The sequence below is a fragment of the Lactuca saligna genome, chromosome 3, assembly GCF_052625555.1.
Source record: "Lactuca saligna cultivar CGN05327 chromosome 3, ASM5262555v1, whole genome shotgun sequence".
Classification (NCBI taxonomy): Eukaryota; Viridiplantae; Streptophyta; class Magnoliopsida; order Asterales; family Asteraceae; genus Lactuca; species Lactuca saligna.
In genome coordinates this window covers 22,433,758-22,460,580 of record NC_136419.1, presented here as the reverse complement: position 1 = coordinate 22,460,580, position 26,823 = coordinate 22,433,758, and the positions used below count along the sequence as shown (strand labels likewise).

At 37.2% G+C, this 26,823-nt stretch overlaps 1 protein-coding gene across 1 annotated transcript; it reads right to left on the bottom strand.

Moving 5' to 3' along the window:
* Positions 1-259: 259 nt before the first annotated feature.
* LOC145035255 (uncharacterized) lies at positions 260-15,944 on the bottom strand. The gene is made up of 9 exons (XM_078983829.1): positions 15,881-15,944; positions 6,140-6,367; positions 5,600-5,839; positions 5,373-5,453; positions 5,018-5,218; positions 4,466-4,904; positions 3,427-4,367; positions 2,118-3,338; positions 260-1,929 (listed from the first exon to the last, which is right to left on the bottom strand). Exons 1-9 carry the CDS (start codon positions 15,942-15,944, stop codon positions 272-274), a joined length of 5,073 nt encoding a protein of 1,690 aa, XP_078839955.1. The 3' UTR covers positions 260-271.
* Positions 15,945-26,823: the final 10,879 nt, after the last annotated feature.

Genomic DNA, 26,823 nt, shown 5'->3' with positions numbered 1-26,823 from the left:
AATTAATATAAAATGTCAAGAATTACATGTTTTTTTGTATTAATTTTACATAAATACAAAAACCTATAATGAATAAAGTTACTATTTCAATATATCGACCCTAATAAAAGGATACATATTTCTAAAATGATGACGACAATAATGATGTAAACATTAAACACAAATTAATTAAAATTTGCTACACATAAAAAAACAAATGATGAATAAGTTAGTAAAGTTAATGTATAATAATAAAAACAACTATTAAAATATTGACACCTATTTTTATGAACTACAAATTTCCAAAGACTTCCTTAAATACAACATTAGATGTGGTGTTGGTAAGTTTACCATCTTTATCTAAAATTAATATCTTTAATCCAGCTTTACTTTTAACTCTCGACAATGCAACATACAACTGTCCATGAGTGAATACTGGTTGTCTCAAAAACAACCCCACCCTCGATAGTGACTGTCCTTGACTTTTATTTATTGTCATTGCAAAACATACAGCAAGTGGAAATTGTCGCCTTTGAAATATGAAAGGAATCCTTTTATCCGAAGGCGTCAAAGACATTCTTGGAATAAACGTACGGTTTCCGATATTACTTCCAGATATTATTTCAGCTTCTATAACACGTTTACCCAATGCAATAACCCGTAACCTCGTGCCATTGCACAAACCGTATTTCTGATCAATATTCCTTAGTAACATAACCGGAACACCGACTTTTAAAACCAACTTGTGAATTGGCATACCTGAAGGTCTAAGACCATTTAGAACATCAGGAGAGTATAAAGTTTCATCAACTTCATCATGAACAAAATCAGCATGAGAAATAGTATCTGAACTTAAATACTCTTGTGGATCTCCTGGAAATAATTTTAACAAACGCTCGTTAATCTCTTCAACGACTTCATTCTTCGGTGCCAGGATTGCTCTTTCTTGAAAATAAATCGGATTGTTGGCATTTTCAACAATAGAAGGATAGACAAATCCAATTAAAGAACCAATAGGATCAACTGAATCAACAATGAGAAGATCTGTGGGAACATCAATAATTGCCTCACCATCATTCAAACCACCAACTTTTCCTTCTCCTATATCCAAAATCCATTTTGCAAAAGTCGCAGTTTCTTGAATATCAGACGTGAGAACATTTAACCTCATGTTTTTTGTTAATGTTAAGACTTTGCAACTTGACCAAATATAAGAGGAACTTAAAGAAGCGTTCACAATGTCTTGTCTGCTTCCATTAGGAACAACTGGTAGAATTTGTCTAAAATCGCCTCCAAAGACAATTGTTTTTCCTCCAAATGGCAATTTTGAGTTTCCACGAAAATCACAACTCAATATATCTTTCAAAGAACGATCCAAGGCTTCAAATGCATGCTTATGAATCATAGGTGCCTCATCCCATATAATCAAGGATGTTTTTTTTAACAATTCGGCTACATCACTATCCGGTGCAAAAGAACAAAAAGAATCCTCAGTTAGATTCAGAGGAATTATAAAGCGTGAGTGTGCTGTTCTACCTCCGGTTAGTAACAATGAAGCAATACCACTTGAAGCAACATTTAAAACGATATCACCTTTAGATCTTATAGATGCAGATAAAGTCTTCCAAAGAAAAGTTTTACCGGTACCTCCATAGCCATAAACAAAAAACACACCTCCTTTTTTCTGTTTAACAGCTGTCATGATTTCATCAAAAACTGATCGTTGTTCAATTGTTAATGAATCAAGTAGTTGATGAGATTGTTGTTGTAGACTGTTCATATCAAAATCTAACTCCTCAGTAATCAAATGGTTGTTTGAAGAAGATATCGAATCATGATCAGGGTAAGGCATCCCAACAAAATCTTTAAGGCTTGAACTGTTTTGGAGTAGAATTTTTTCAATCTCATATAGCGTCAAGTTTTTAAGTTGATCGTCATTAAGGGATAAACCTATACAATTGCAGAGTTAATTATTAAAAGATAAATACAGACAATTATCACGAAATAAAAATAATGTGTATAAAAAAAACTTATAAATATTTATAAGAAACATATAAATTTCAAATAATAGTATATTTAGCATTTAAAAAATATATAAGTAATGTACAAAATGTAAGGACTGACAAAAATAATAATACCTGGAGACTTAAATCTTATTCGTTGATTGTAGAGAATTCCATCGGATAAGTATTGACAAGTATTTTCCCAAACATAACACGGTTTTGACAAACTATTAGACTTTAACATAGTTGCAAATAGAAACCGTAAATAATAACCAGATCCTGAATGACTTGCTTCCTCGATAGCATCAATATATTCTCTATCATCTTCTAAAAGTCCAAGAGCATAACATGCATCCCTAAAAGTAGGACATACTTGTCCATTAACTGTACGAATATCTGGAAATGATTTTGGACCTTTGACTTTATTTAAAAGAATTCTCAAAAAATATGCTTCACCGAGATTAGGTGAAACCGTGTGAATCCTCCCAATAGAAAACCCTTTCTTTCTTGGCTCCCAACAACGATCTTCTTGTTTCCATACAAATTTTGTAGGAAACTCAACATAAGAAAGTTTTCGTGCATCCTGATTATGTTCATTACAGCTCATCCAAGATAAGAACATCGAAGAAGAAACAGATTGTTTGTTGAGGACATCTTCAATATCATCATCTGCTCCATATACAACATTTTGTTTTCCAAGAAGATGGAACGGAAGCCTTACAACTGAAGGATATCTGTAATGAACATCAAATCCATATATACGCCACGAAGCTTCACATGCAGACAAATACCTACAATCATAGTAGTTCTTTATTTCATCAACCGGAGCATCATCATTATCACCTCCGTTGTTGTTTTGTGCAACTTCAACAGTAGCCCGATCAGGACCCTTGTTAATATATTTAAACAAATATTTGATGGAAGCCGCTTGATTGCACCACTCAACATTAATATGAGCTTGATATCGTTTCAAAAGGGTTTTGTGATATGGAACAACACTTCTGTTGTCTAACTTAACACCCGACTTTTCTATAAAAGATCCATCATTACGTCTCCTATACATAGGATAACCATTTGAATCAACGGAAGTATTCTCCAAGAATGGCTTCGGGAAGTTTTTCGAACACTTGTTTTCAGTCATGCATGGGCATTTTGGATTATCAGAACCACATGGACCATGCATCATGAACTCACTGACAAGTGAGTACAATTCTGGATCATCATCTTTGTTTGGAATTTCTGCCGAAATAACTCGATCAATATGTTCAACAGTAGGGAGTTTGTAATCAGGGTGCATGAATAAACATATATGTGCGTGAGGCAGACCGCGCTTTTGAAACTCCACCGTATAAACAACTGTATATTTAAATAAGTATAATATTATAAGATAATAAAAAACACAAAAAAAACATTTTAATAACACTATTATTTTAATATATAGTACCTGCTTTGACCAAACCCAATAACTTCTTCTTCTTTAAGTCTTTAATCAAAGAATCCAACTTGATTTTGAATAATCTAGAAAGGATATCAGGCCTATCTTCGGGATTAAGTGTGGTGTCAGCTAGGAACCTTTTAATTTCAGGCCATTTTGGATTGCATGTTACGGTTATGAAAAAATCTGGGTATCCAAACCACTTACAAAGCGACATGGCATCTAAATAGTTTTGCATCATGTAGCGTGCACCACCCGTAAAAGAAGAAGGCAAGATAACACGTTTTCCAACATTGGAAATATCAGTATTACCATGACTTTGTACACTTTTTAAAGTTTCATAAGATTCGCATCTAAGAACTTTTTGCTGATTGCGTATGTAATATAGTCTCTCAGTTTCAATCATCGTATAAGCATCAACCAGAAATTGTTGAAAAAGCCTTCTTGAATTAAGAATTAATGAAAAAACATTAACTCTATCTTGAATTCTATAAGCAAAGAATTCTCTCATTGTACAGAAACGACGTTTGGTATTAGTTGAAGGATCAACATCCCTGTGAGGTATATCAACTCTATATCCATCATCTCCATATGGAAAGAGTAGTGGGTACTGAAGACCAAGGTAAGCCGGATGTAATTCGTTTATACGTTGTAGACTTCCTGATTTAGTTGTTACGATGATATCTCTATTATCAATTGCATCGCCAATGTCACCAACAATTAAAGCAGCAACCTCAGAAGCAGTAGGTAAGTTATATGTCCTTCCATCTTGTTGCCTTCTTCCTATGAGACGTAACTTTAGATCTATATGAGGATTTTCTTCAAAACAATCTCTGGCCATTCTATAACACTTAACCAACTCATTGGTCGAATCCAACATGTCCTTCAAAAATCTAATGATTTCAATATCAAGAGGATGAGAAGTTGATGTGCAACCTTCGTTTTGTGTACTGTTAACAACAACGGTTATATGTAAAATTTAGCAAGTAAAAAATTATATCAAAATTATAAAAGTAATGGTTTATAAAAAAAATTAATAAAGTTATACCTGAAAGCGCGTTGTCTATTTATTACTTCATTTTCAGTATCATATATGTATAGTTGTGAAAACTTTGGTTTGGATCCGTCTATAGGTAGAAGACTTCCCATACAATGGTAATTTTGACCGCTAAGTCTGAAAACATATGGAGCATTGCCCCTATTAATGGAAGAATCAACTTTTCCACCCATTGAAGTAAAGGAAAACATCGAATTGAATCGACGAATATTCTTCATGAAATTTTTTCCTTTTGGATCAACATTACGAAAGAGATTTTGATAATTTGTTGGAGCTTGTCTTAATTCAGGAAGCTCGACTTTTCCGTTACCACAACACATGGAATAAGAAGTTTTCTTTCCGGAAGTATTGCCTTTAAGAGCTTCATATGTCCATAATTTTGCATGACACATGGTACACACAAATGTCTGGTCACCATGGTCCAAGTAATCTGTTTAATAAAAACATTTGTAAAACTTTGAAATAATTTAATGTTGCAACAAGTAATAATTTAAACATAAAAGGGGATTATAAAAAAAAATTAATATTTTCCTTTTGCAATACCTGATATTAACTGTTGACGGATTTGTTGATCACGTAAATCTTCATCTGATGTTAGGTCCAAAATGGATATCTGAGATATATTTGGAATCTTTCTTTTTCTATTTAGTTTTCTGCATGATAAATTGCTGGAAGAAGCTTGAGTGACTGAAGATGAATTCGTAGCTCTCATGTCACCGGACAAGGTAGAATATTGTGCATTTACTAACAATAAAAGTATGACAATTAGTATTAAACTTATAAAGTAAATATATAAAAAATAAAAAACAATAAAAAAATGAATACATATTATTTTATGTTGTTTTATGTATACCATATATAGTAACAAACAGTAAGTTGAATATAAACGTAGTCATACCATTCGAAATGTTGGACAACGGGGTTCTTGTAAAAAAATCAGAAGCAGATTTAAAATGTTGTTGATCACGACCAACATTACCTATCAATAAAAGATAAGTTCATATAAATATGTATTAATTAGGGAACTATTAAGAAACATATAAAATAACATAGTATCTTATTACAATATTTAGAATAAGTTCATATGGATACGATTAAATTAGTAAGATGATATATATCATATACCGATTGGTACGGTGGACATGTGATTGGATCTTCTTGTATCCAAATAAATTTTCCTTTCTTTTCGTTTATCTTTAGCCTTGTTCGAGAATGGACTGTCGATATAAATATTCGAAATAGACTGAACCCGTGTTTGCTGATATCCACATGACAAAGTTGGGCTGACATTTTCATTGTTACCAACAATATTGACAAACTTGGTTGATGAAGGTGTTTGAATGTTGGTAGTTATATTAGAAAGCCCTGTAAAATAATATAAAATATGTAAGTTATAAAGCAGATACAAATAAGTGTAAGTTACATATAATAAGAAAAATAAAAAACAAAAAAAATTTAAATGATATATATATATATATATATATATATATATATATATATATATATATATATATATAAGCGATTTATAAAATAATAATGTTTAATTATTTGCAATGTAGCAAATAGTGTAGGTAATACATAATAATTTTTAAGATTTAGAGGATTGTGTGACATTAAAAATATAATATAAAAAAGAATTAGTCTACCCGATAAAAAACGATATACCATTAGATGATGTGGACATATGATTGGATCTTTTCTTATCCAAATATAATTTTCTAAGTTTTCTGTTCTCTCTAGCAGCATCAGACAATGCATTTCTAATATGAAAAGTTGAAGCAGCAGCGAAACTTGTATGTTGAAATGCGGATGATATATTTGGATTCAAATTTTCATTGTCATCGCGAATATGTGTAAAATTGTTTGTAGATGATAAATGTTGCCGAGAGTAACCTACATTGAATATATAATAATAAGAATGACTAATTAGAAAATGCAATGATTATATCAGATAAAACGTCAAAAGATATAAAACAATATTTGTTCAACAGCCGTTAGATATAAAACATTACTGAATATGAAAGTAAATTGAGATGTAGATAAAGAATTACCAAATGACAAGTTGGACATAACATTGGATCTTCGTTGATCCAAATATAATTTTCTATATCTGCGCCTTTGTTTATGTTCGTTTGAATCCATATCGTGTTTGTAGCTTAAGAACAAAAAGAATTATGTAATAAAAAGTATATTGACAATAATTTCATTAAAATTTAAAATTGAAAAATTATAATAAACGAAAACATTAATACAATTAACATATAGTAGTTAAAAGTTGGTAATATTTAAGAATTGTATACTTTACATTAATAAAAATCAAGAGTTCCAACAAAGAAGTGTATATTAACATAACAATTAAAACAAGATTTTTATCAAAAAAATTAATTTTAAAAGATTTAGGAAAACATACAAAAGCATATATATTAATAGTTGCATCAAAAAAATTTATATTCATTTTGATATAACAAATAAAGGAAGCATTTCATAAATAATAAAAATAAGAAAAGAGAAGGAAAACCCGTTTTTTAGATGAGGCCGTTAAATTTCTTGCTAGAATGTTGATTTTTGACCTGGTTTAATATAAGAGTCAGCACAAGAGATTAAGAGATTAATAAGACAAAGATACCGAAAGATTCGTTGAAAATGACAAAAATACCCTTATGCTAAACTTATTGTGTTTCATTTTTCTAAGTTCTAAAAATTATAATTAATATTTTTAATGGACTTTATTCTATTGCAAATATAGAGTCAATATAAAGCATCATAATTTTCGAAAGCATAATGATTACTACAAATCATGTTAGAAACTTATGAGTAAAATGGATATACGATTCATTAAAAAAGTTAAGCAAGATTGTTTTGTCTTCTAACATGCTATGCTTAATGAAACCACTGAAGTTAGCAAGTATATTTATATGTATTTTTTTTTAACTGGAAGTAGATTGAAGTAGTATGTGATGTTCACTATTTTGTTTCCTATTAGTCTAAATGTATGTACAAAATATTTAGAAATGGTCCTATGATTCTATAAATTTTACTTAATTCTATTACAGTATAATGATCAAATCTGTTATCTCCCTTATCTCATTATTCATTTATTTTGTACCAAATAAACCATATTATCTCAATTCCCCTGTGTAATAAAATTCACATATCTTTACTACTTATAAAAGAAATCTAACTATTTCTATAAATAGATTGAATATAATAATATTATTTTTTTAAGACGTACAAACGATTAAGCTAATATTACAAACAACCATTAATAAAATAATATTAAATTTTAAATTTGTTTTGATTCCTTATATTTCTCAGCAAAATCCTAATTTCATGGTCATTCAAAATTTAAAACCTTTTCATCCTAATACGCTTCAACAAATATCCTTTAAATGTTGCATTTGCAGCTGATTAAAATATCTCATAGCAGACGTGTGTTTGTTCTCTCCACCTTATAAACCCTGCTATAAATCCCACTGCCATGAAGTATTTCCCTTATAAACCCTAATCGTTTTTCTCCCTCTCTTAGACGAAGACAATGTGTTTTTTTTAAGAAAAAAAGTTTGAAAATATTCCAATTTCTCAAAAAAATTTCCCCCAAATGCGAAACTGGGTAAAATTTTCCATTTTGCGAAGACTACAGGGATGCGAAATGAAAATTCTGCACTTTTGTCTTTTTATGACCCCATTTTGCGAAGTTGGACCACTTATATTATTTCTTGAAAAGATCAGGTGCCAAATGCGAAACTCTAAGCTTTCTTCCCCAATTCGCATTTATACATTAAAAACTTCGCATTTTCATTCAAATTCTTCGCATCTTGCATCCATCCGTCTTTGAGTTCATTCGCATTTCATCGCATTAACTGAGAAATTAATCAGTTGTCTCATATTCGCATTTCAGTTGTTTGAGAAACCCAGATACGAACCCAAATGCGAAACCCACTGATTTCAAATGCGAACCAACCAAAAATCATCAACCACGTACTTGTGTCACCAAATGCGAACTGAATATCACCATTAAATTCTCCTCGCATTCCATAGATGCGAACACAATCCAGATCTCCGACTCCAAGCTTGCGAAATCAAAATCAATTAACCTCAAACAAATCGTGAACTTCTTATGCGAACTGTTTTGACCCACAAAACCAAATGCGAACTCAATTGATGTCATATGCGAACTGATTTCATAGATGCGAACACAATTGATTTCATATGCGAATCCACATCCATCGATATGAAACCAATACCAGTTACAAGCAATTAGTAGCAACAACCATCGATCCTCTAATTTTCAATTACTCAGCCTTCGCTTTTCATACAACCCGTCGACCCTGAAAAATCGATAAACACCAAATGTCTCATTTTTAGATCGATTTTCTGATTAAATGTCATATTTGAAGAATGATCGATTTTCTGATTAAATGACCCCATTTTGCGAAGTTGGACCACTTATATTATTTCTTGAAAAGATCAGGTGCCAAATGCGAAACTCTAAGCTTTCTTCCCCAATTCGCATTTATACATTAAAAACTTCGCATTTTCATTCAAATTCTTCGCATCTTGCATCCATCCGTCTTTGAGTTCATTCGCATTTCATCGCATTAACTGAGAAATTAATCAATTGTCTCATATTCGCATTTCAGTTGTTTGAGAAACCCAGATACGAAGCCAAATGCGAAACCCACTAATTTCAAATGCGAACCAACCAAAAATCATCAACCACGTACTTGTGTCACCAAATGCGAACTGAATATCACCATTAAATTGTCCTCGCATTCTATAGATGCGAACACAATCCAGATCTCCGACTCCAAGCTTGCGAAATCAAAATCAATTAACCTCAAACAAATCGTGAACTTCTTATGCGAACTGTTTTGACCCACAAAACCAAATGCGAACTCAATTGATGTCATATGCGAACTGATTTCATAGATGCGAACACAATTGATTTCATATGCGAATCCACATCCATCGATATGAAACCAATACCAGTTACAAGCAATTAGTAGCAACCATCGATCCTCTAATGAGGAAACAGTTTCCTATTCGATTGTGCTTTGCAATGACAATCAATAAAGCTCAGGGACAAACAATTCCATATGTAGGTATCTATCTTCCAGAACCAGTATTCTCGCATGGACAACTTTATGTTGCATTGTCCAGAGGGGTTTCACGTTGCAATACAAAAGTATTAGTAAAGCCTAACGAAAATTCAAAAGGTGATGGGGTTTATACAGCAAATGTGGTGTATAAAGAAGTATTGCACGATTAATATTTTGTGTCGTCTTGACTGGTTGCTTTTTATTGGTTATTTGATGCATGATGTAACAAATAACACCATAGTTTGATTATATTGTCTTCAACATGTACTTTTTTTTAAGCCACTGACTTAAGTTATACTGAATGAATAACATGCTGGGAATTGATAATTTGATACTGGTATAAATGTTGAGTTTTAACACTACAAAGGGCTTTCCCTAAGCCACTGAATTAAGTTATACTGAATGAATGAATAAAGTTTTGGACCCTTGGTCATACATCAATCATAAATAGTTGGGCACAACAAAAAGTATTAGTATTTTTCAATTTCATTAATGAACATCAAAACAATAAAAAGTCACAATAATAGTGATAATAGATCATTTCATTATTTTTCCTGTTTCCATTCCATCACACAAACCAAATATAACCACTTTCAAATAAGTAGGAAAACACATCAAACAACAAAGTTGAAAAGAAAGATGCATAACAATTAATTTTTTTTTTTTAATTAGATTGTTGTAAATGGTTTCAGGTTTGAATCCCAATGTTGAAAGCAAGGACTTAGGATGGAAAACAGGGTATAGTAGTTCATTATCAAAGAATGGTCAGTTGTAATGTTCTGCAATTCATCATCAAGTTGGACACACAGGAACATAAAAACTGTTAAGCAGGTACACACACATACACATTGATAAACATAAACTGATGTAAAAAAACAACACACATTAAAAAAAAACACAAAAAGAAACAAAAGATATTAAAACAAATATATGCATGCAGTAAGTATAAAAGATATAAAGCTAAAAGGTAAAAAGATGAAATATCGACAAAATGCATAGACTTTTAATGGAACACATTTTTCAAAAATAAAAAATAGGGTCTTCAATGAAAAAAAGCTGAAGCTATACAAACTTGACATGCATTGGTTAAACTTATGACACAAACAGTGAACTAGTAATAAAGTCATTATTACAGGTGTAGGAAAATAAAATTAGGGGTAAGAATAACACGACCCGTTTTTATTTTCTTAAAGGACCCCTTAATAATTACTTTAACTTTTTTCTTAAAATAAGGTAATCATTACCAAATAATTATCTTTTTATTAATTATTATTACATAATATTAGACCCTTATTATTATTTTATATTTTACTTTAAATAAAACTAATTATTACATAATAAAATGGCTTAATAAAAAGATTTGTTTATAGAAAAAGAATATTATTTTTATAAATAAGTATTAAAATAAAAATATACTTATTTTTTTTCAAATATACAAAATAAAATATTTTAAACAAAAAAGTTTAATTTATTTTTGGTTTTTAGTGCAATTTATTAAAATCATTTTTATATGAAAGCATAATAAATACAATATAATAATAATACTTAATTTTCATTTAAATATTTAATATTATTTTTATTTTAATTTTTTGGTTTATATAAATATTAAAATATATAGAAAACATTAACATGTTTATATTATTATTTGATTATAAAGAATAAAATATATAATAAATAAAAAGTTTATAGGAATTAAATGATAAATACGAGTTTCAAAAAAAATTAAATTTTAGTAATCATAAAAGCCATTAATATTATAAATGCACGGAAATTGATGCCTAAAAAATCATTAATGAGAGGTTCTCTAAGAAAATTTTGGGTCTAATTAGTAGGACCCTAACTGAATTTGTTAAAGGGAGTTTTACCTTTCAAACTTTTTTTTTTTTTTTTTTTTTTTTTTTTTTTTTGAGCTTTTTAAATTAAGTACAATATCATTTTTAGTATAAAAGCTAAAAAAAAGATTTGGTATCCCAAAATCTCTAACTCACCTTCCAAAATCCCTTGATCGGTTTATCACTAATCACTCTTTTCTTGCCACCCCCCATTTGAGCAACCGGGTTTGGTTGTCTTCTCCGACCACCACCTTTAGTTACAGGAAAATTCATCACCAACTCCTTTTCTCCATTTATCCCTTCTCATCAAATTTTTTGGGAACTCTTCCATCAAGTTTTAAAAAAGTATTAATTTAAATATAAATGATGTAAAGAAGAAATTAAAAGGGTAAAAAAAAGCATTTTAATTTTTTCGGGACCAACTCTGCACCTACTTACAAGATCTTCTAATTCTATTACATGATGTCTTTCTTCCTCACCACTACTGATGACTATTCTAGGTTAACATGGACCTTTATTTTGAATGATAAAACCCAAGTTTTTCACGCTTCATCAAAATTTTTTATCCATGTGACAAATCAGTTTGAAACTTCTGTCATAATCTTTTTTCTTCTTTGGGAATACTTCCTTATATGGGTGAGCAAAAACCGAACCGCAAACGAAAAAAACCACATAAACTGAAACCAAAAAACCGAAACCGAAATGAAAACCGATGGTGCGGTTTTTAGTTTTGCAAAAACCGAAAATACTCGGTGCGGTGCGGTTTCTACTCTTGCAAAAACCGCAAAAAAACCGAACCGCAGCGCATATATATATATATATATATATATATATATATATATATATATATATATATATATATATATATATATATATATATATATATATATATATATAAAGTGTTGATGTTTATAAGAACCACATGCATGTGGGTTTTACAAAAGTCAAACATTTACAAAGTCACGAATGAAGAACTTTGCACCCCAACATTCTCCCCCTCAAAGTTAGGAATGAATAACCCACTTCAAATCTTCCAAAATCAAGCACTACGTGGTTCGAGTCCCAAAAGTGACACATATCGAAACGAACTTCAATCTTCAATTCTTCCATAACTCTTCAATTTGGGCTCTAGGATGTGAGACCATACAATCCGAGCAGCAACGAATGATTAAGAGTATTCCAAACTCCAAATAATCACCCAATAGTTGCGCATAAAAACACACCCCAAAAATCTTCAATAAATCCAAACCCATTTCGAATACATCACTTCCGAACTTCCAATTGCATCATCTCGTGGCTTCAAAACCTCAAGATCACTTCGGTATTCAAATCCGCGTAATATGAAAAATTCAAGTTCGAATTTCCATATAAAACTTCTCCCCCTTTTTATAATCGAAATTTGATTATAAAACTCCAAAGGAAAAAGAACGTGCTCTATTCGGAATTTTTCGTGTCAAAACTCCCGCTTAACATGTGGCATAAACTTTGTGCTTCAATCCGGAAAACCCAAAAAATATTCAATTTTTATTGCCGTTCACGGATCGCCTTTGACAAAATTTCTCAAAAATGGGTAGAAATTGTCAATTTCAAAATTCTGCAGTGACCCGTTGCGCCCAAAACAGCAAAATATGCAAAACTCTCCCCCTTTTCCAAAGCTGGGTAGAAAGCGTCAATTTGCACAAACTGCAGGGACCTGAAATGAACAATCTTCAATTTTCAGCAAAAAATAGTCCTTTTTCGAATTTGGGTGAAAACTGCCAAAAATTCAAAGTTTCAGGGACCATCTTCGTAAATTCTGCCCTTTTTCTCAAACATACGAAGACCATGCTGCAAAATTGCGAAGCACCAAATTTTTTCGAAGTTGGTGAAAAGTGTCAAACATACAAAACATGCTTTAATTTGCGAAGTGTCAACAATTCGAAGGTTCAGGGGCCTTTTTCGAAACTTTGTCATTTGCACAATTCTTTCGAAGCACGAAGCATACGAAGTCAAACCAATGAACAATAATGAACAGTAAGTCTTCGTATAAATTTCCAAAATACCCCCTTCGAAAATTCAGAATATACCCTTCGAATATTCAACATTAAACTCCTTCGAATCCAAATCACAAACACCCCTTTGTTTTTTTTTTCTTTTTTTTTTACCCTTCGCTTTTTGCAATCCATTCATAGACCCTTCGTTTCTTCATCACAAACACCCCTTCGTATAAAACCTTCGAACATCAAACCCATTTCCAAATCTTCGAATCCAAAACATCTTTCCACTTCTTTCACTCATAACACCCTTCGTGTTAAATCATGTCTATACTTCGAATATAAAATCAAAGCTTCGTTTTTATCATCCAGTAAGGCTTCGTTTTTAACATCGATGCTTGACCCCAAATACAAAATCACAGATCTCGTTTTACAAGTCTTCTCTTCCCAAATCGATTCTTAACCCTTCGAATCTAAAATCAACTTTGAATCATCAATTTCAATATATACTTAGACTTCGCATCGATCATCTTCACAGTTCGTTAGCCTAGTCAATGTTAGTTCCTCCCAATAACCACATTCGACTCGACGTTGATACTCAAGCAGTCGACTATCAAACATAAAAGTCGACTTCGAACATACTCATTTCATTCTAAATTCGTTTGCCTTTCCATTTGATTCTATCACACCTGCAAACAATTCGACCATTAGCCCCAAATCAATGTTGAATTTAGACTCCAAATACAACTCAATTTCGAAATAATCAAAGAACCTCACATCAACATCGACTCCGATTCATGAACCCTTTGTTTCTTGACCTCAAGATCTTCTAGTAACTATCAATTTCATTGATGAAGAACCAAAGCCAACATTGACCAATCGTGAAATTGTATCGACATTAACGTGTTTGACTTTTAATTTCAAACAGATCCAGATCGACACACAAATCGAATGACTATCATACGAAATCGTGAACTCAAAACGATTCAATCACCATCCCTTGCTTTGTAATAAATCAACGATACAATTTCATGTTAAGATCGATCGAAAAAAAAATTAAGAACAAGATGAAGAACTCAAGAACAATCGATTTCAAAATTCATTCTGATTATCACTAAATTGATAAACCGAATACTTGCGAAAGATGAAACCCAAGAACTTTGATTTCAAAGAAGTCCATGAATGTACAACATGTTTATGCGTATGGGTACTCAAGCCCGTTCGTGAAGGTAACTTTGTTAATATCAGATTCAAGGTCTTGAGGGGATCTGAAAAATCTGAGCACTCTATCTCTCTGGCTGATCTTCCCAACCTCAACCCTCACGATTGGATCGTTCTGCACAACATTCTTCTTGTCAATGAAGCTGAATATGGTCCGGTCATAGACCATTTCAAGAGAATGTTAGTTTGCTACATTTTGGAGGTGGCCAAGCTTGATCAAGAGATTGCTAATATCCTGAGGAAGAAGCCCATCATCACTCCAGTCGGTTCTGCTAGCGATATAAACCGAATGAAGATGGGAAAGATTGACCCGAAACAGAACTCAGTCATGTTCACTAGAGCAGAAGGCCAAAAATGCCTCTTTGCTTTGGTTGACAAACATCTCTACACCACTACTTGTCTAGAGCATGTTCTGGGTATAATCAATCGTTGCAAGTAGAACACGGATAGTGATAAAAAGTACTTCAATGATATGATAAACTGGTACATTCACTTCCGTAAAACCCTTCTTGCCATCATCCCCTGCCTGTTCAAGACAGTCAAGAAAGCCAGTGCTGTAGGGGCAAGCAAGCTGGAGTGAAGTCTCGCCTCAATTGATGCAAAGGGGGAGATTGTTGGGTTATTGGTGTTGCGTCTTGGGCTCGCTTCTTAGCCCATCCTTTATGCGGTATGGGCCTGTCCATCCGTATCTTGTTTACCAGGGTTTGTGTATTTATAGATGCTTGCATGCATCTTTTACGTAACTGATCGATTAGGGTTTTACGGTGTAATTATAGAAGTTATCTTTTTGTAACCCAAGAATCCTCTATAGTGGAAGTTCTTTATCGAGCTCTACTGAGGATTGAAAGTTTAATCATTCGACATATTCAAATCCATTCTTGAGTATTGCTTTACATTCTTTATATACCTGTTTCAAAGATTTATTCGATCATAAAGATTTTTATCTCTTCATGAACTTTCCAACGAATCGAGTAATCAGTTTTATGGTTAAAAGCATTTTTGTTACAACGATAAACAAATAAAAGTTTAATGACATAAATTAAGTAATAGCACAAAATTGATTGTTGTATTTTATACCTAAGTGTACGAAAATAGGTTATTTTGAAAAAATGCAAAATACTAGGATAATGTACAACATATTTTACTGAGTGTAGAAACAATATTACAGAGAATTCCATTATCCCATTTCCCAAGAATTCAAATAGTTTAACTTCAAGTTTCCCGCTCACAATTTCAAATTTAAAAATTCAAAACCCTAAACACTCCTATGGATTCATTTACAATTGAATCCACCACCACCTACACCCAACACCATTAAACCCCTTTCCCCACCTCTACATCTCATATTTCCGGCATCTTCCTTCTCTCTGCAGACACCATCTCTGTGTCTCTCTCTACGCACGAACAACCATGGTGACAGAAAAACGCCAACCACTGCAATCGAGCACCACAGACAACATCCCACCACCTACCAAACCTGCCGCCACCAAAGCCGGGAGAACCATTGAAGAAACTTATCAGAAGAAGACTCAACTCGAGCACATCCTTCTCCGGCCCGATACTTACATTGGATCTATCGAAAAACATGAACAGACGCTTTGGGTATGGGAGGATGATCAGATGGTTAAAAGATCTATCTCGTACGTCCCTGGTCTCTACAAGATCTTCGATGAAATTCTCGTGAATGCTGCGGATAACAAGCAGCGAGATCCCAATTTACAACATTCAAAATGCAAAAGAGCAAAATCGGACGATTTCTCATCTACTGTTCATCATCTTCTTCCTTCAACCATGGCGGATTCTTCTTCAGTACAAGAAACCTCTTCCCTCACAAACATTCTTCCAGTCCGTGCCCAACAAAGTCTGGTGATTGATCTCAACCCTAAGGCGTACGAAAATTACATGTATCCCATGGTGGAGTGCCTCAAATACTCTCCGTTGGTGCTCGCTCTTTCCAAAGTTGAGCTTGTACCAATGGAATGCCTCTCCCAGGTCTTCTCCACAGCCCATTATGACAGATCAGTGGATCGCATCTACTTTGATCTTCTTTCTCACAAGACCTCCATCTCTAAGCAACGATTCTGTTGGCTCCTAGGCTTTGAAGTCGATGAATCTAGGGTTAATCCCGACACCATTACCGTCGGGCAATTATTTTCGATGTTCTACAATATGGGGTACACGGAGATTCTTACAACGGTTACAAAATTCAAGAAATCGTGTCTCCCTCCCCCATGGAATGGTTTCTTCACCATTCTCTTCAAAGGGCTCTCCGAGCGTAGTTCTAGTTCTGATGGGGCCAGCAAACTGTTTATGACCATTCTCTATGGTCTTTATCAAGGCCTTAACCTAGATTATGGCTCGGTTCTATGCCAGCAACTCATTCAGAGCCTTGCCTCCTCCTCTCGCCACACTGAGGTATCCTACGCTAGGTTATGGATGCTCATCACCAAGTGGGCCATGGATATACTCCATGTTCCTACTGTTGCAGGTTCCCTTCTCTCCAACATCAGCATCTTCCACACCACCAAAATTATTGTCACCGATCCGACAAAATTTTCCTTCGTCGGATCCATTCCGGACTCTATGTCCGCCGGGGTGTCAAAGGAGAGCATCATCATGAAAGCCTACAAGGACTTTCGTCCTTCGGGCCCAAGGGAGCTTTCTGCTGAAATGGTTCAGTCCATTAATGATGCAGATAAACCTGCTGCTCGCGGAAAGAAACCCGAGCAAGGGAAGATAAAGAAAGCAGCAAAGGGGGAAAAGGGTCCTTCTCCTAAGAAGCGAAAACCCTCAAAACCAGATCTTTCCCCACCAGCAAAGAAGAAGAGAGTTCAACCCAAGAGAAAACTCATTCTCTCCTCTTCTTCCAGCGACTCGAAAGAGAACCACTCTGACTCCGATGAGTTAGCTAGAGGCGAAACCCCACCTCACTCCCCTGATCATGAGGCACATATTTCATCAAAACCTCCTTCACCTTCTCCTATACCCACCTCTTCCATTCCCATCATAACCTCCTCCATTTCCATTCCCTCCATACCTGATCCTATTTCCATTCCCCCCATAACTAGTCCTCTTCAAACCACATCAACCACCCTTCCCCCCACCACTTTTTACAGAAGCCACCACCACTACCACCCGTGAGGTTCTAACCAACGTATCTGATACGGGGGTTTCTACTTCACAACCCGAACCTACATCTGCACCTGAACCCACTATCACTACCGAACCCCCCATTGCACCCTTATCTCCCACTCCATCTTCTGAAACCGAAACCTTTTTGGGAGGGGAGGATACCATTTTTGACTCCATCTACTACAACCCCTATCAACTTCAGAGTGATGATGATGATGATGCTCCCGTCACCAAAAAGAACATCAAGGAGCTCCACGAGAAGATTGACAATCTTGTGGCTTCTTCCTCCTCCTCAACATCTCACTTTTCAGAGGCTGCTATTCAGAGTATGGTGGAGTCACTTACAAAAGCTCATGAAGCCTCTATCAGCACAGTTGCTGCTGCCATTGATAAATCAACGTAGGCTAGTGCGGTAGCGACCAAAAAAGTCGAAAAACTATTTCAAGATGCCCAGATCTGGCTGGAGTCTTTACAGGCGGCTTCAGAGTTAAACACTAAGAAGATCCGCACCGTTGTGGAGAAGCTGGTCCATTCCTTCGAGACGGAAAAAGATCAATTTGCCAGCTTCCGCCAAAAACTCAAATAAGACAACCAATCATTTCTGTCTTCGGTTGCGGATCGTCTTATCTCATTCCAAGCCACTCTAGCCGCCGAATCTACCACAAAGGAAGAGCTTGCCGAAAAGTCTTCCGAGCTTACCTTGGCAACTCATCAGCTCTCTCAGGCCGAGAAGGAAATCGATTCTCTTCGGTCCGAGAAAGCTGTGGTCAGGAGTTGTGTTTCAGATATCCACGGAGCTTTATCCAATATCCTTGAAGCCCATGATCCGATTCTCAACTATTCGGTGAGACGAAGTCTTGCACAGAAGCTCGCTCCTGCTCTTGCCCTTCTTAGCCGTATTGAAGGCATTCCTGAGCAGGAGGACCATCCGAAACAAGGGGGAAAAAAGAAGAAGTCCACAACTCAACAGAAACCCCCTCCAAGTTCCCTACCTCAATCAATTCCCCTTTCATCACTTGTCCCTCCAAAAGCACCCAAACCAACATCTGGTCCTTCATCAGGTTTGAGTGCTCAAGCTAAAGCCAAACAAATCGCCGGCGACAGTGATGAGAGTGATGATCAAGAGCCAATTGTCAGCTTGGTCAGGAAGAAGACCAGAGAGAGAGAGAGAGCTGGATGAAAATGCTCGAATAGTCAGGGAAGCCGAGGCCAAGGAGAGGAAGATGAAGGAGGCTCATGATCTCCTTGAAAGTAAGAAAACTCTGTTTCCTCCTTGGACCCGCGAGGTGCTCATCAAAGAAGCCATTGAGTCCCCTTGCACTTTATGGCTAGAACCGGTCATCTCACTAGACCGTGTCAACTCAGTCGATTCCCAGTTCGACATGCCCCTGACCCGAAAGGCCTTCATCTTCCATGCGTTCGCTCATATAGCTGAAGTTCCCCATCCTCACCCGAAGGTGGATAGGGAGCTTATAGACTACTACCTGAGGACTGCTCAACCTCAGTACCAAACTTGGAGCGCACAGAAGATAACCAACGTTCGGGTACTCAAGCCCATTCGTGAAGGTAACTTTGTAAATATCAGATTCAAGGTCCTGAGGGGATCTGAAAAATCTGAGCACTCTATCTCTCTCGCTGATCTTCCCAACCTCAACCCTCACGATTGGATCGTTCTGCACAACATTCTTCTTGTCAATGAAGCTGAATATGGTCCGGTCATAGACCATTTCAAGAGAATGTTAGTTTGCTACATTTTGGAGGTGGCCAAGCTTGATCAAGAGATTGCTAATATCCTGAGGAAGAAGCCCATCATCACTCCAGTCGGTTCTGCTAGCGATATAAACCGAATGAAGATGAGAAAGATTGACCCGAAACAGAACTCAGTCATGTTCACTAGAGCAGAAGGCCAGAAATGCCTCTTTGCTTTGGTTGACAAACATCTCTACACCACTACTTGTCTAGAGCATGTTCTTGGTATAATCAATCGTTGCAAGCAGAACACGGATAGTGATAAAAAGTACTTCAATGATATGATAAACTGGTACATTCATTTCCGTCAAACCCTTCTTTCCATCATCCCCTGCCTGTTCAAGACAGTCAAGAAAGCCAGTGCTGCAGGGGCAAGCAAGCTGGAGTGAAGTCTCGCCTCAATTGACGCAAAGGGGGAGATTGTTGGGTTATTGGTGTTGCGTCATGGACTCGCTTCTTAGCCCATCCTTTATGCGGTATGGGCCTGTCCATCCGTATCTTGTTTACTAGGGTTTGTGTATTTATAGATGCTTGCATGCATCTTTTACGTAACTGATCGATTAGGGTTTTACGGTGTAATTATAGAAGTTATCTTTTTGTAACCCAAGAATCCTCTACAGTGGAAGTTCTTTATCGAGCTCTACTGAGGATTGAAAGTTTAATCATTCGACATATTCAAATCCATTCTTGAGTATTGCTTTACATTCTTTATATACCTGTTTCAAAGATTTATTCGATCATAAAGATTTTTATCTTTTCATGAACTTTCCAACGAATCGAGTAATCAGTTTTATGGTTAAAAGCATTTTTGTTACAACGATAAACAAATAAAAGTTTAATGACATAAATTAAGTAATAGCACAAAATTGATTGTTGTCATTTATACCTAAGTGTACGAAAATAGGTTATTTTGAAAAAATGCAAAATACTAGGATAATGTACAACATATTTTACTGAGTGTAGAAACAATATTACAGAGACTTCCATTATCCCTTTTCCCAAGAATTTAAATAGTTTAACTTCAAGTTTCCCGCTCACAATTTCAAATTTAAAAATTCAAAATTCAAAACCCTAAACACTCCTATGGATTCCTTTACAATTGAATCCACCACCACCTACACCCAACACCATTAAACCCCTTTCCCCACCTCTACATCTCATATTTCCGGCATCTTCCTTCTCTCTGCAGACACCATCTCTGTGTCTCTCTCTACGCACGAACAACCATGGTGACAGAAAAACGCCAACCACTGCAATCGAGCACCACAGACAACATCCCACCACCTACCAAACCTGCCGCCACCAAAGCCGGGAGAACCATTGAAGAAACTTATCAGAAGAAGACTCAACTCGAGCACATCCTTCTCCGGCCCGATACTTACATTGGATCTATTGAAAAACATGAACAGACGCTTTGGGTATGGGAGGATGATCAGATGGTTAAAAGATCTATCTCGTACGTCCCTGGTCTCTACAAGATCTTCGATGAAATTCTCGTGAATGCTGCGGATAACAAGCAGCGAGATCCCAATTTACAACATTCAAAACGCAAAAGAGCAAAATCGGACGATTTCTCATCTACTGTTCATCATCTTCTTCCTTCAACCATGGCGGATTCTTCTTCAGTACAAGAAACCTCTTCCCGCACAAACATTCTTCCAATCCGTGCCCAACAAAGTCTGGTGATTGATCTCAACCCTAAGGCGTACGAAAATTACATGTATCCCATGTTGGAGTGCCTCAAATACTCTCCGTTGGTGCTCGCTCTTTCCAAAGTTGAGCTTGTACCAATGGAATGCCTCTCCCAGGTCTTCTCCACAGCCCATTATGACAGATCAGTGGATCGCATCTACTTTGATCTTCTTTCTCACAAGACCTCCATCTCTAAGCAACGATTCTGTTGGCTCCTAGGCTTTGAAGCTGATGAATCTAGGGTTAATCCCGACACCATTACCGTCGGGCAATTATTTTCGATGTTCTACAATATGGGGTACACGGAGATTCTTACAACGGTTACAAAATTCAAGAAATCGTGTCTCCCTCCCCCATGGAATGGTTTCTTCACCATTCTCTTCAAAGGGCTCTCCGAGCGTAGTTCTAGTTCTGATGGGGCCAACAAACTGTTTATGACCATTCTCTATGGTCTTTATCACGGCCTTAACCTAGACTATGGCTCGGTTCTATGGCAGCAACTCATTCAGAGCCTTGCCTCCTCCTCTCGCCACACTGAGGTATCCTACGCTAGGTTCTGGATGCTCATCACCAAGTGGGCCATGGATATACTCCATGTTCCTACTGTTGCAGGTTCCCTTCTCTCCAACATCAGCGTCTTCCACACCACCAAAATTATTGTCACCGATCCGACAAAATTTTCCTTCGTCGGATCCATTCCGGACTCTATGTCCGCCGGGGTGTTAAAGGAGAGCATCATCATGAAAGCCTACAAGGACTTTCGTCCTTCGGACCCAAGGGAGCTTTCTGCTGAAATGGTTCAGTCCATTAATGATGCAGATAAACCTGCTGCTCGCGGAAAGAAACCCGAGCAAGGGAAGATAAAGAAAGCAGCAAAGGGGGCAAAGGGTCCTTCTCCTAAGAAGCGAAAACCCTCAAAACCAGATCTTTCCCCACCAGCAAAGAAGAAGAGAGTTCAACCCAAGAGAAAACTCATTCTCTCCTCTTCTTCCAGCGACTCGGAAGAGAACCACTCTGACTCCGATGAGTCAGCTAGAGGCGAAACCCCACCTCACTCCCTTGATCATGAGGCACATATTTCATCAAAACCTCCTTCACCTTCTCCTATACCCACCTCTTCCATTCCCATCATAACCTCCTCCATTTCCATTCCCTCCATACCTGGTCCTATTTCCATTCCCCCCATAACTAGTCCTCTTCAAACCACATCAACCACCCTTCCCCCCACCACTTTTTACAGAAGCCACCACCACTACCACCCGTGAGGTTCTAACCAACGTATCTGATACGGGGGTTTCTACTTCACAACCCGAACCTACATCTGCACCCGAACCCACTATCACTACCGAACCCCCCACTGCACCCTTATCTCCCACTCCATCTGCTGAAACCGAAACCTTTTTGGGAGGGGAGGATACCATTTTTGACTCCATCTACTACAACCCCTATCAACTTCAGAGTGATGATGATGATGATGCTCCCGTCACCAAAAAGCACATCAAGGAGCTCCACGAGAAGATTGACAATCTTGTGGCTTCTTCCTCCTCCTCAACATCTCACTTTTCAGAGGCTGCTATTCAGAGTATGGTGGAGTCACTTACAAAAGCTCATGAAGCCTCTATCAGCACAGCTGCTGCTGCCATTGAGAAATCAACGCAGGCTAGTGCGGTAGCGACCGAAAAAGTCGAAAAACTATTTCAAGACGCCCAGATCTGGCTGGAATCTTTACAGGCGGCTTCAGAGTTAAACACTAAGAAGATCCGCACCGTTGTGGAGAAGCTGGTCCATTCCTTCGAGACGGAAAAAGATCAATTTGCCAGCTTCCGCCAAAAACTCAAAGAAGACAACCAATCATTTCTGTCTTCGGTTGCAGATCGTCTTCTCTCATTCCAAGCCACTCTAGTCGCCGAATCTACCACAAAGGAAGAGCTTGCCCAAAAGTCTTCCGAGCTTACCTTGGCAACTCATCAGCTCTCCCAGGCCAAGAAGGAAATCGATTCTCTTCGGTCCGAGAAAGCTGTGGTCAGGAGTTGTGTTTCAGATATCCACGGAGCTTTATCTAATATCCTTGAAGCCCATGATCCGATTCTCAACTATTCGGTGAGACGAAGTCTTGCAGAGAAGCTCGCTCCTGCTCTTGCCCTTCTTAGCTGTATTGAAGGCATTCCTGAGCAGGAGGACCATCCGAAACAAGGGGGAGAAAAGAAGAAGTCCACAGCTCAACAGAAACCCCCTCCAAGTTCCCTACCTCAATCAATTCCACTTTCATCACTTGTCCCTCCAAAAGCACCCAAACCAACATCTGGTCCTTCATCAGGTTTGAGTGCTCAAGCCAAAGCTAAACAAATCGCCGGCGACAGTGATGATCAAGAGCCAATTGTCAGCTTGGTCAGGAAGCAGACCAGAGAGAGAGAGCTAGATGAAAATGCTCGAATAGTCAGGGAAGCCGAGGCCAAGGAGAGAAAGATGAAGGAGGCTCATGATCTCCTTGAAAGTAAGAAAACTCTGTTTCCTCCTTGGACCCTCGAGGTGCTCATCAAAGAAGCCATTGAGTCCCCATGCACTCTATGGCTAGAACCAGTCATCTCACTAGACCGTGTCAACTCAGTTGATTCCCAGTTCGACATGCCCCTGACCCGAAAGGCCTTCATCTTCCATGCGTTCGCTCATATAGCTGAAGTTCCCCATCTTCACCCGAAGGTGGATAGGGAGCTTATAGACTATTACCTGAGGACTGCTCAACCTCAGTACCAAACTTGGAGCGCACAGAAGATAACCAACGTTCGGGTACTCAAGCCCGTTCGTGAAGGTAACTTTGTTAATATCAGATTCAAGGTCTTGAGGGGATCTGAAAAATCTGAGCACTCTCTCTGGCTGATCTTCCCAACCTCAACCCTCACGATTGGATCGTTCTGCACAACATTCTTCTTGTCAATGAAGCTGAATATGGTCCGGTCATAGACCATTTCAAGAGAATGTTAGTTTGCTACATTTTGGAGGTGGCCAAGCTTGATCAAGAGATTGCTAATATCCTGAGGAAGAAGCCCATCATCACTCCAGTCGGTTCTGCTAGCGATATAAACCGAATGAAGATGAGAAAGATTGACCCGAAACATAACTCAGTCATGTTCACTAGAGCAGAAGGCCAGAAATGCCTCTTTGCTTTGGTTGACAAACATCTCTACACCACTACTTGTCTAGAGCATGTTCTGGGTATAATCAATCGTTGCAAGCAGAACACGGATAGTGATAAAAAGTACTTCAATGATATGATAAACTGGTACATTCACTTCCGTCAAACCCTTCTTGCCATCATCCCCTGCCTGTTCAAGACAGTCAAGAAAGCCAGTGCTGCAGGGGCAAGCAAGCTGGAGTGAAGTCTCGCCTCAATTGACGCAAAGGGGGAGATTGTTGGGTTATTGGTGTTGCGTCATGGACTCGCTTCTTAGCCCATCCTTTATGCGGTATGGGCCTGTCCATCCGTATCTTGTTTACTAGGGTTTGTGTATTTATAGATGCTTGCATGCATCTTTTACGTAACTGATCGATTAGGGTTTTACGGTGTAATTATAGAAGTTATCTTTTTGTAACCCAAGAATCCTCTACAGTGGAAGTTCTTTATCGAGCTCTACTGAGGATTGAAAGTTTAATCATTCGACATATTCAAATCCATTCTTGAGTATTGCTTTACATTCTTTATATACCTGTTTCAAAGATTTATTCGATCATAAAGATTTTTATCTTTTCATGAACTTTCCAACGAATCGAGTAATCAGTTTTATGGTTAAAAGCATTTTTGTTACAACGATAAACAAATAAAAGTTTAATGACATAAATTAAGTAATAGCACAAAATTGATTGTTGTCATTTATACCTAAGTGTACGAAAATAGGTTATTTTGAAAAAATGCAAAATACTAGGATAATGTACAACATATTTTACTGAGTGTAGAAACAATATTACAGAGACTTCCATTATCCCTTTTCCCAAGAATTTAAATAGTTTAACTTCAAGTTTCCCGCTCACAATTTCAAATTTAAAAATTCAAAATTCAAAACCCTAAACACTCCTATGGATTCCTTTACAATTGAATCCACCACCACCTACACCCAACACCATTAAACCCCTTTCCCCACCTCTACATCTCATATTTCCGGCATCTTCCTTCTCTCTGCAGACACCATCTCTGTGTCTCTCTCTACGCACGAACAACCATGGTGACAGAAAAACGCCAACCACTGCAATCGAGCACCACAGACAACATCCCACCACCTACCAAACCTGCCGCCACCAAAGCCGGGAGAACCATTGAAGAAACTTATCAGAAGAAGAATAAACTTGAGCACATCCTTCTCCGACCCGATACTTACATTGGATCTATCGAAAAACATGAACAGACGCTTTGGGTATGGGAGGATGATCAGATGGTTAAAAGATCTATCTCGTACGTCCCTGGTCTCTACAAGATCTTCGATGAAATTCTCGTGAATGCTGCGGATAACAAGCAGCGAGATCCCAATTTACAACATTCAAAACTCAAAAGAGCAAAATCGGACGATTTCTCATCTACTGTTCATCATCTTCTTCCTTCAACCATGGCGGATTCTTCTTCAGTACAAGAAACCTCTTCCCGCACAAACATTCTTCCAATCCGTGCCCAACAAAGTCTGGTGATTGATCTCAACCCTAAGGCGTACGAAAATTACATGTATCCCATGGTGGAGTGCCTCAAATACTCTCCGTTGGTGCTCGCTCTTTCCAAAGTTGAGCTTGTACCAATGGAATGCCTCTCTCAGGTCTTCTCCACAGCCCATTATGACAGATCAGTGGATCGCATCTACTTTGATCTTCTTTCTCACAAGACCTCCATCTCTAAGCAACGATTCTGTTGGCTCCTAGGCTTTGAAGCCGATGAATCTAGGTTTAATACCGACACCATTACCGTCGGGCAATTATTTTCGATGTTCTACAATATGGGGTACACGGAGATTCTTACAACGGTTACAAAATTCAAGAAATCGTGTCTCCCTCCCCCATGGAATGGTTTCTTCACCATTCTCTTCAAAGGGCTCTCCGAGCGTAGTTCTAGTTCTGATGGGGCCAGCAAACTGTTTATGACCATTCTCTATGGTCTTTATCAAGGCCTTAACCTAGACTATGGCTCGGTTCTATGGCAGCAACTCATTCAGAGCCTTGCCTCCTCCTCTCGCCACACTGAGGTATCCTACGCCAGGTTTCGGACGCTCATCACCAAGTGGGCCATGGATATACTCCATGTTCCTACTGTTGCAGGTTCCCTTCTCTCCAACATCAGCGTCTTCCACACCACCAAAATTATTGTCACCGATCCGACAAAATTTTCCTTCGTCGGATCCATTCCGGACTCTATGTCCGTCGGGGTGTCAAAGGAGAGCATCATCATGAAAGCCTACAAGGACTTTCGTCCTTCGGGCCCAAGGGAGCTTTCTGCTGAAATGGTTCAGTCCATTAATGATGCAGATAAACCTGCTGCTCACGGAAAGAAACCCGAGCAAGGGAAGATAAAGAAAGCAGCAAAGGGGGCAAAGGGTCCTTCTCCTAAGAAGCGAAAACCCTCAAAACCAGATCTTTCCCCACCAGCAAAGAAGAAGAGAGTTCAACCCAAGAGAAAA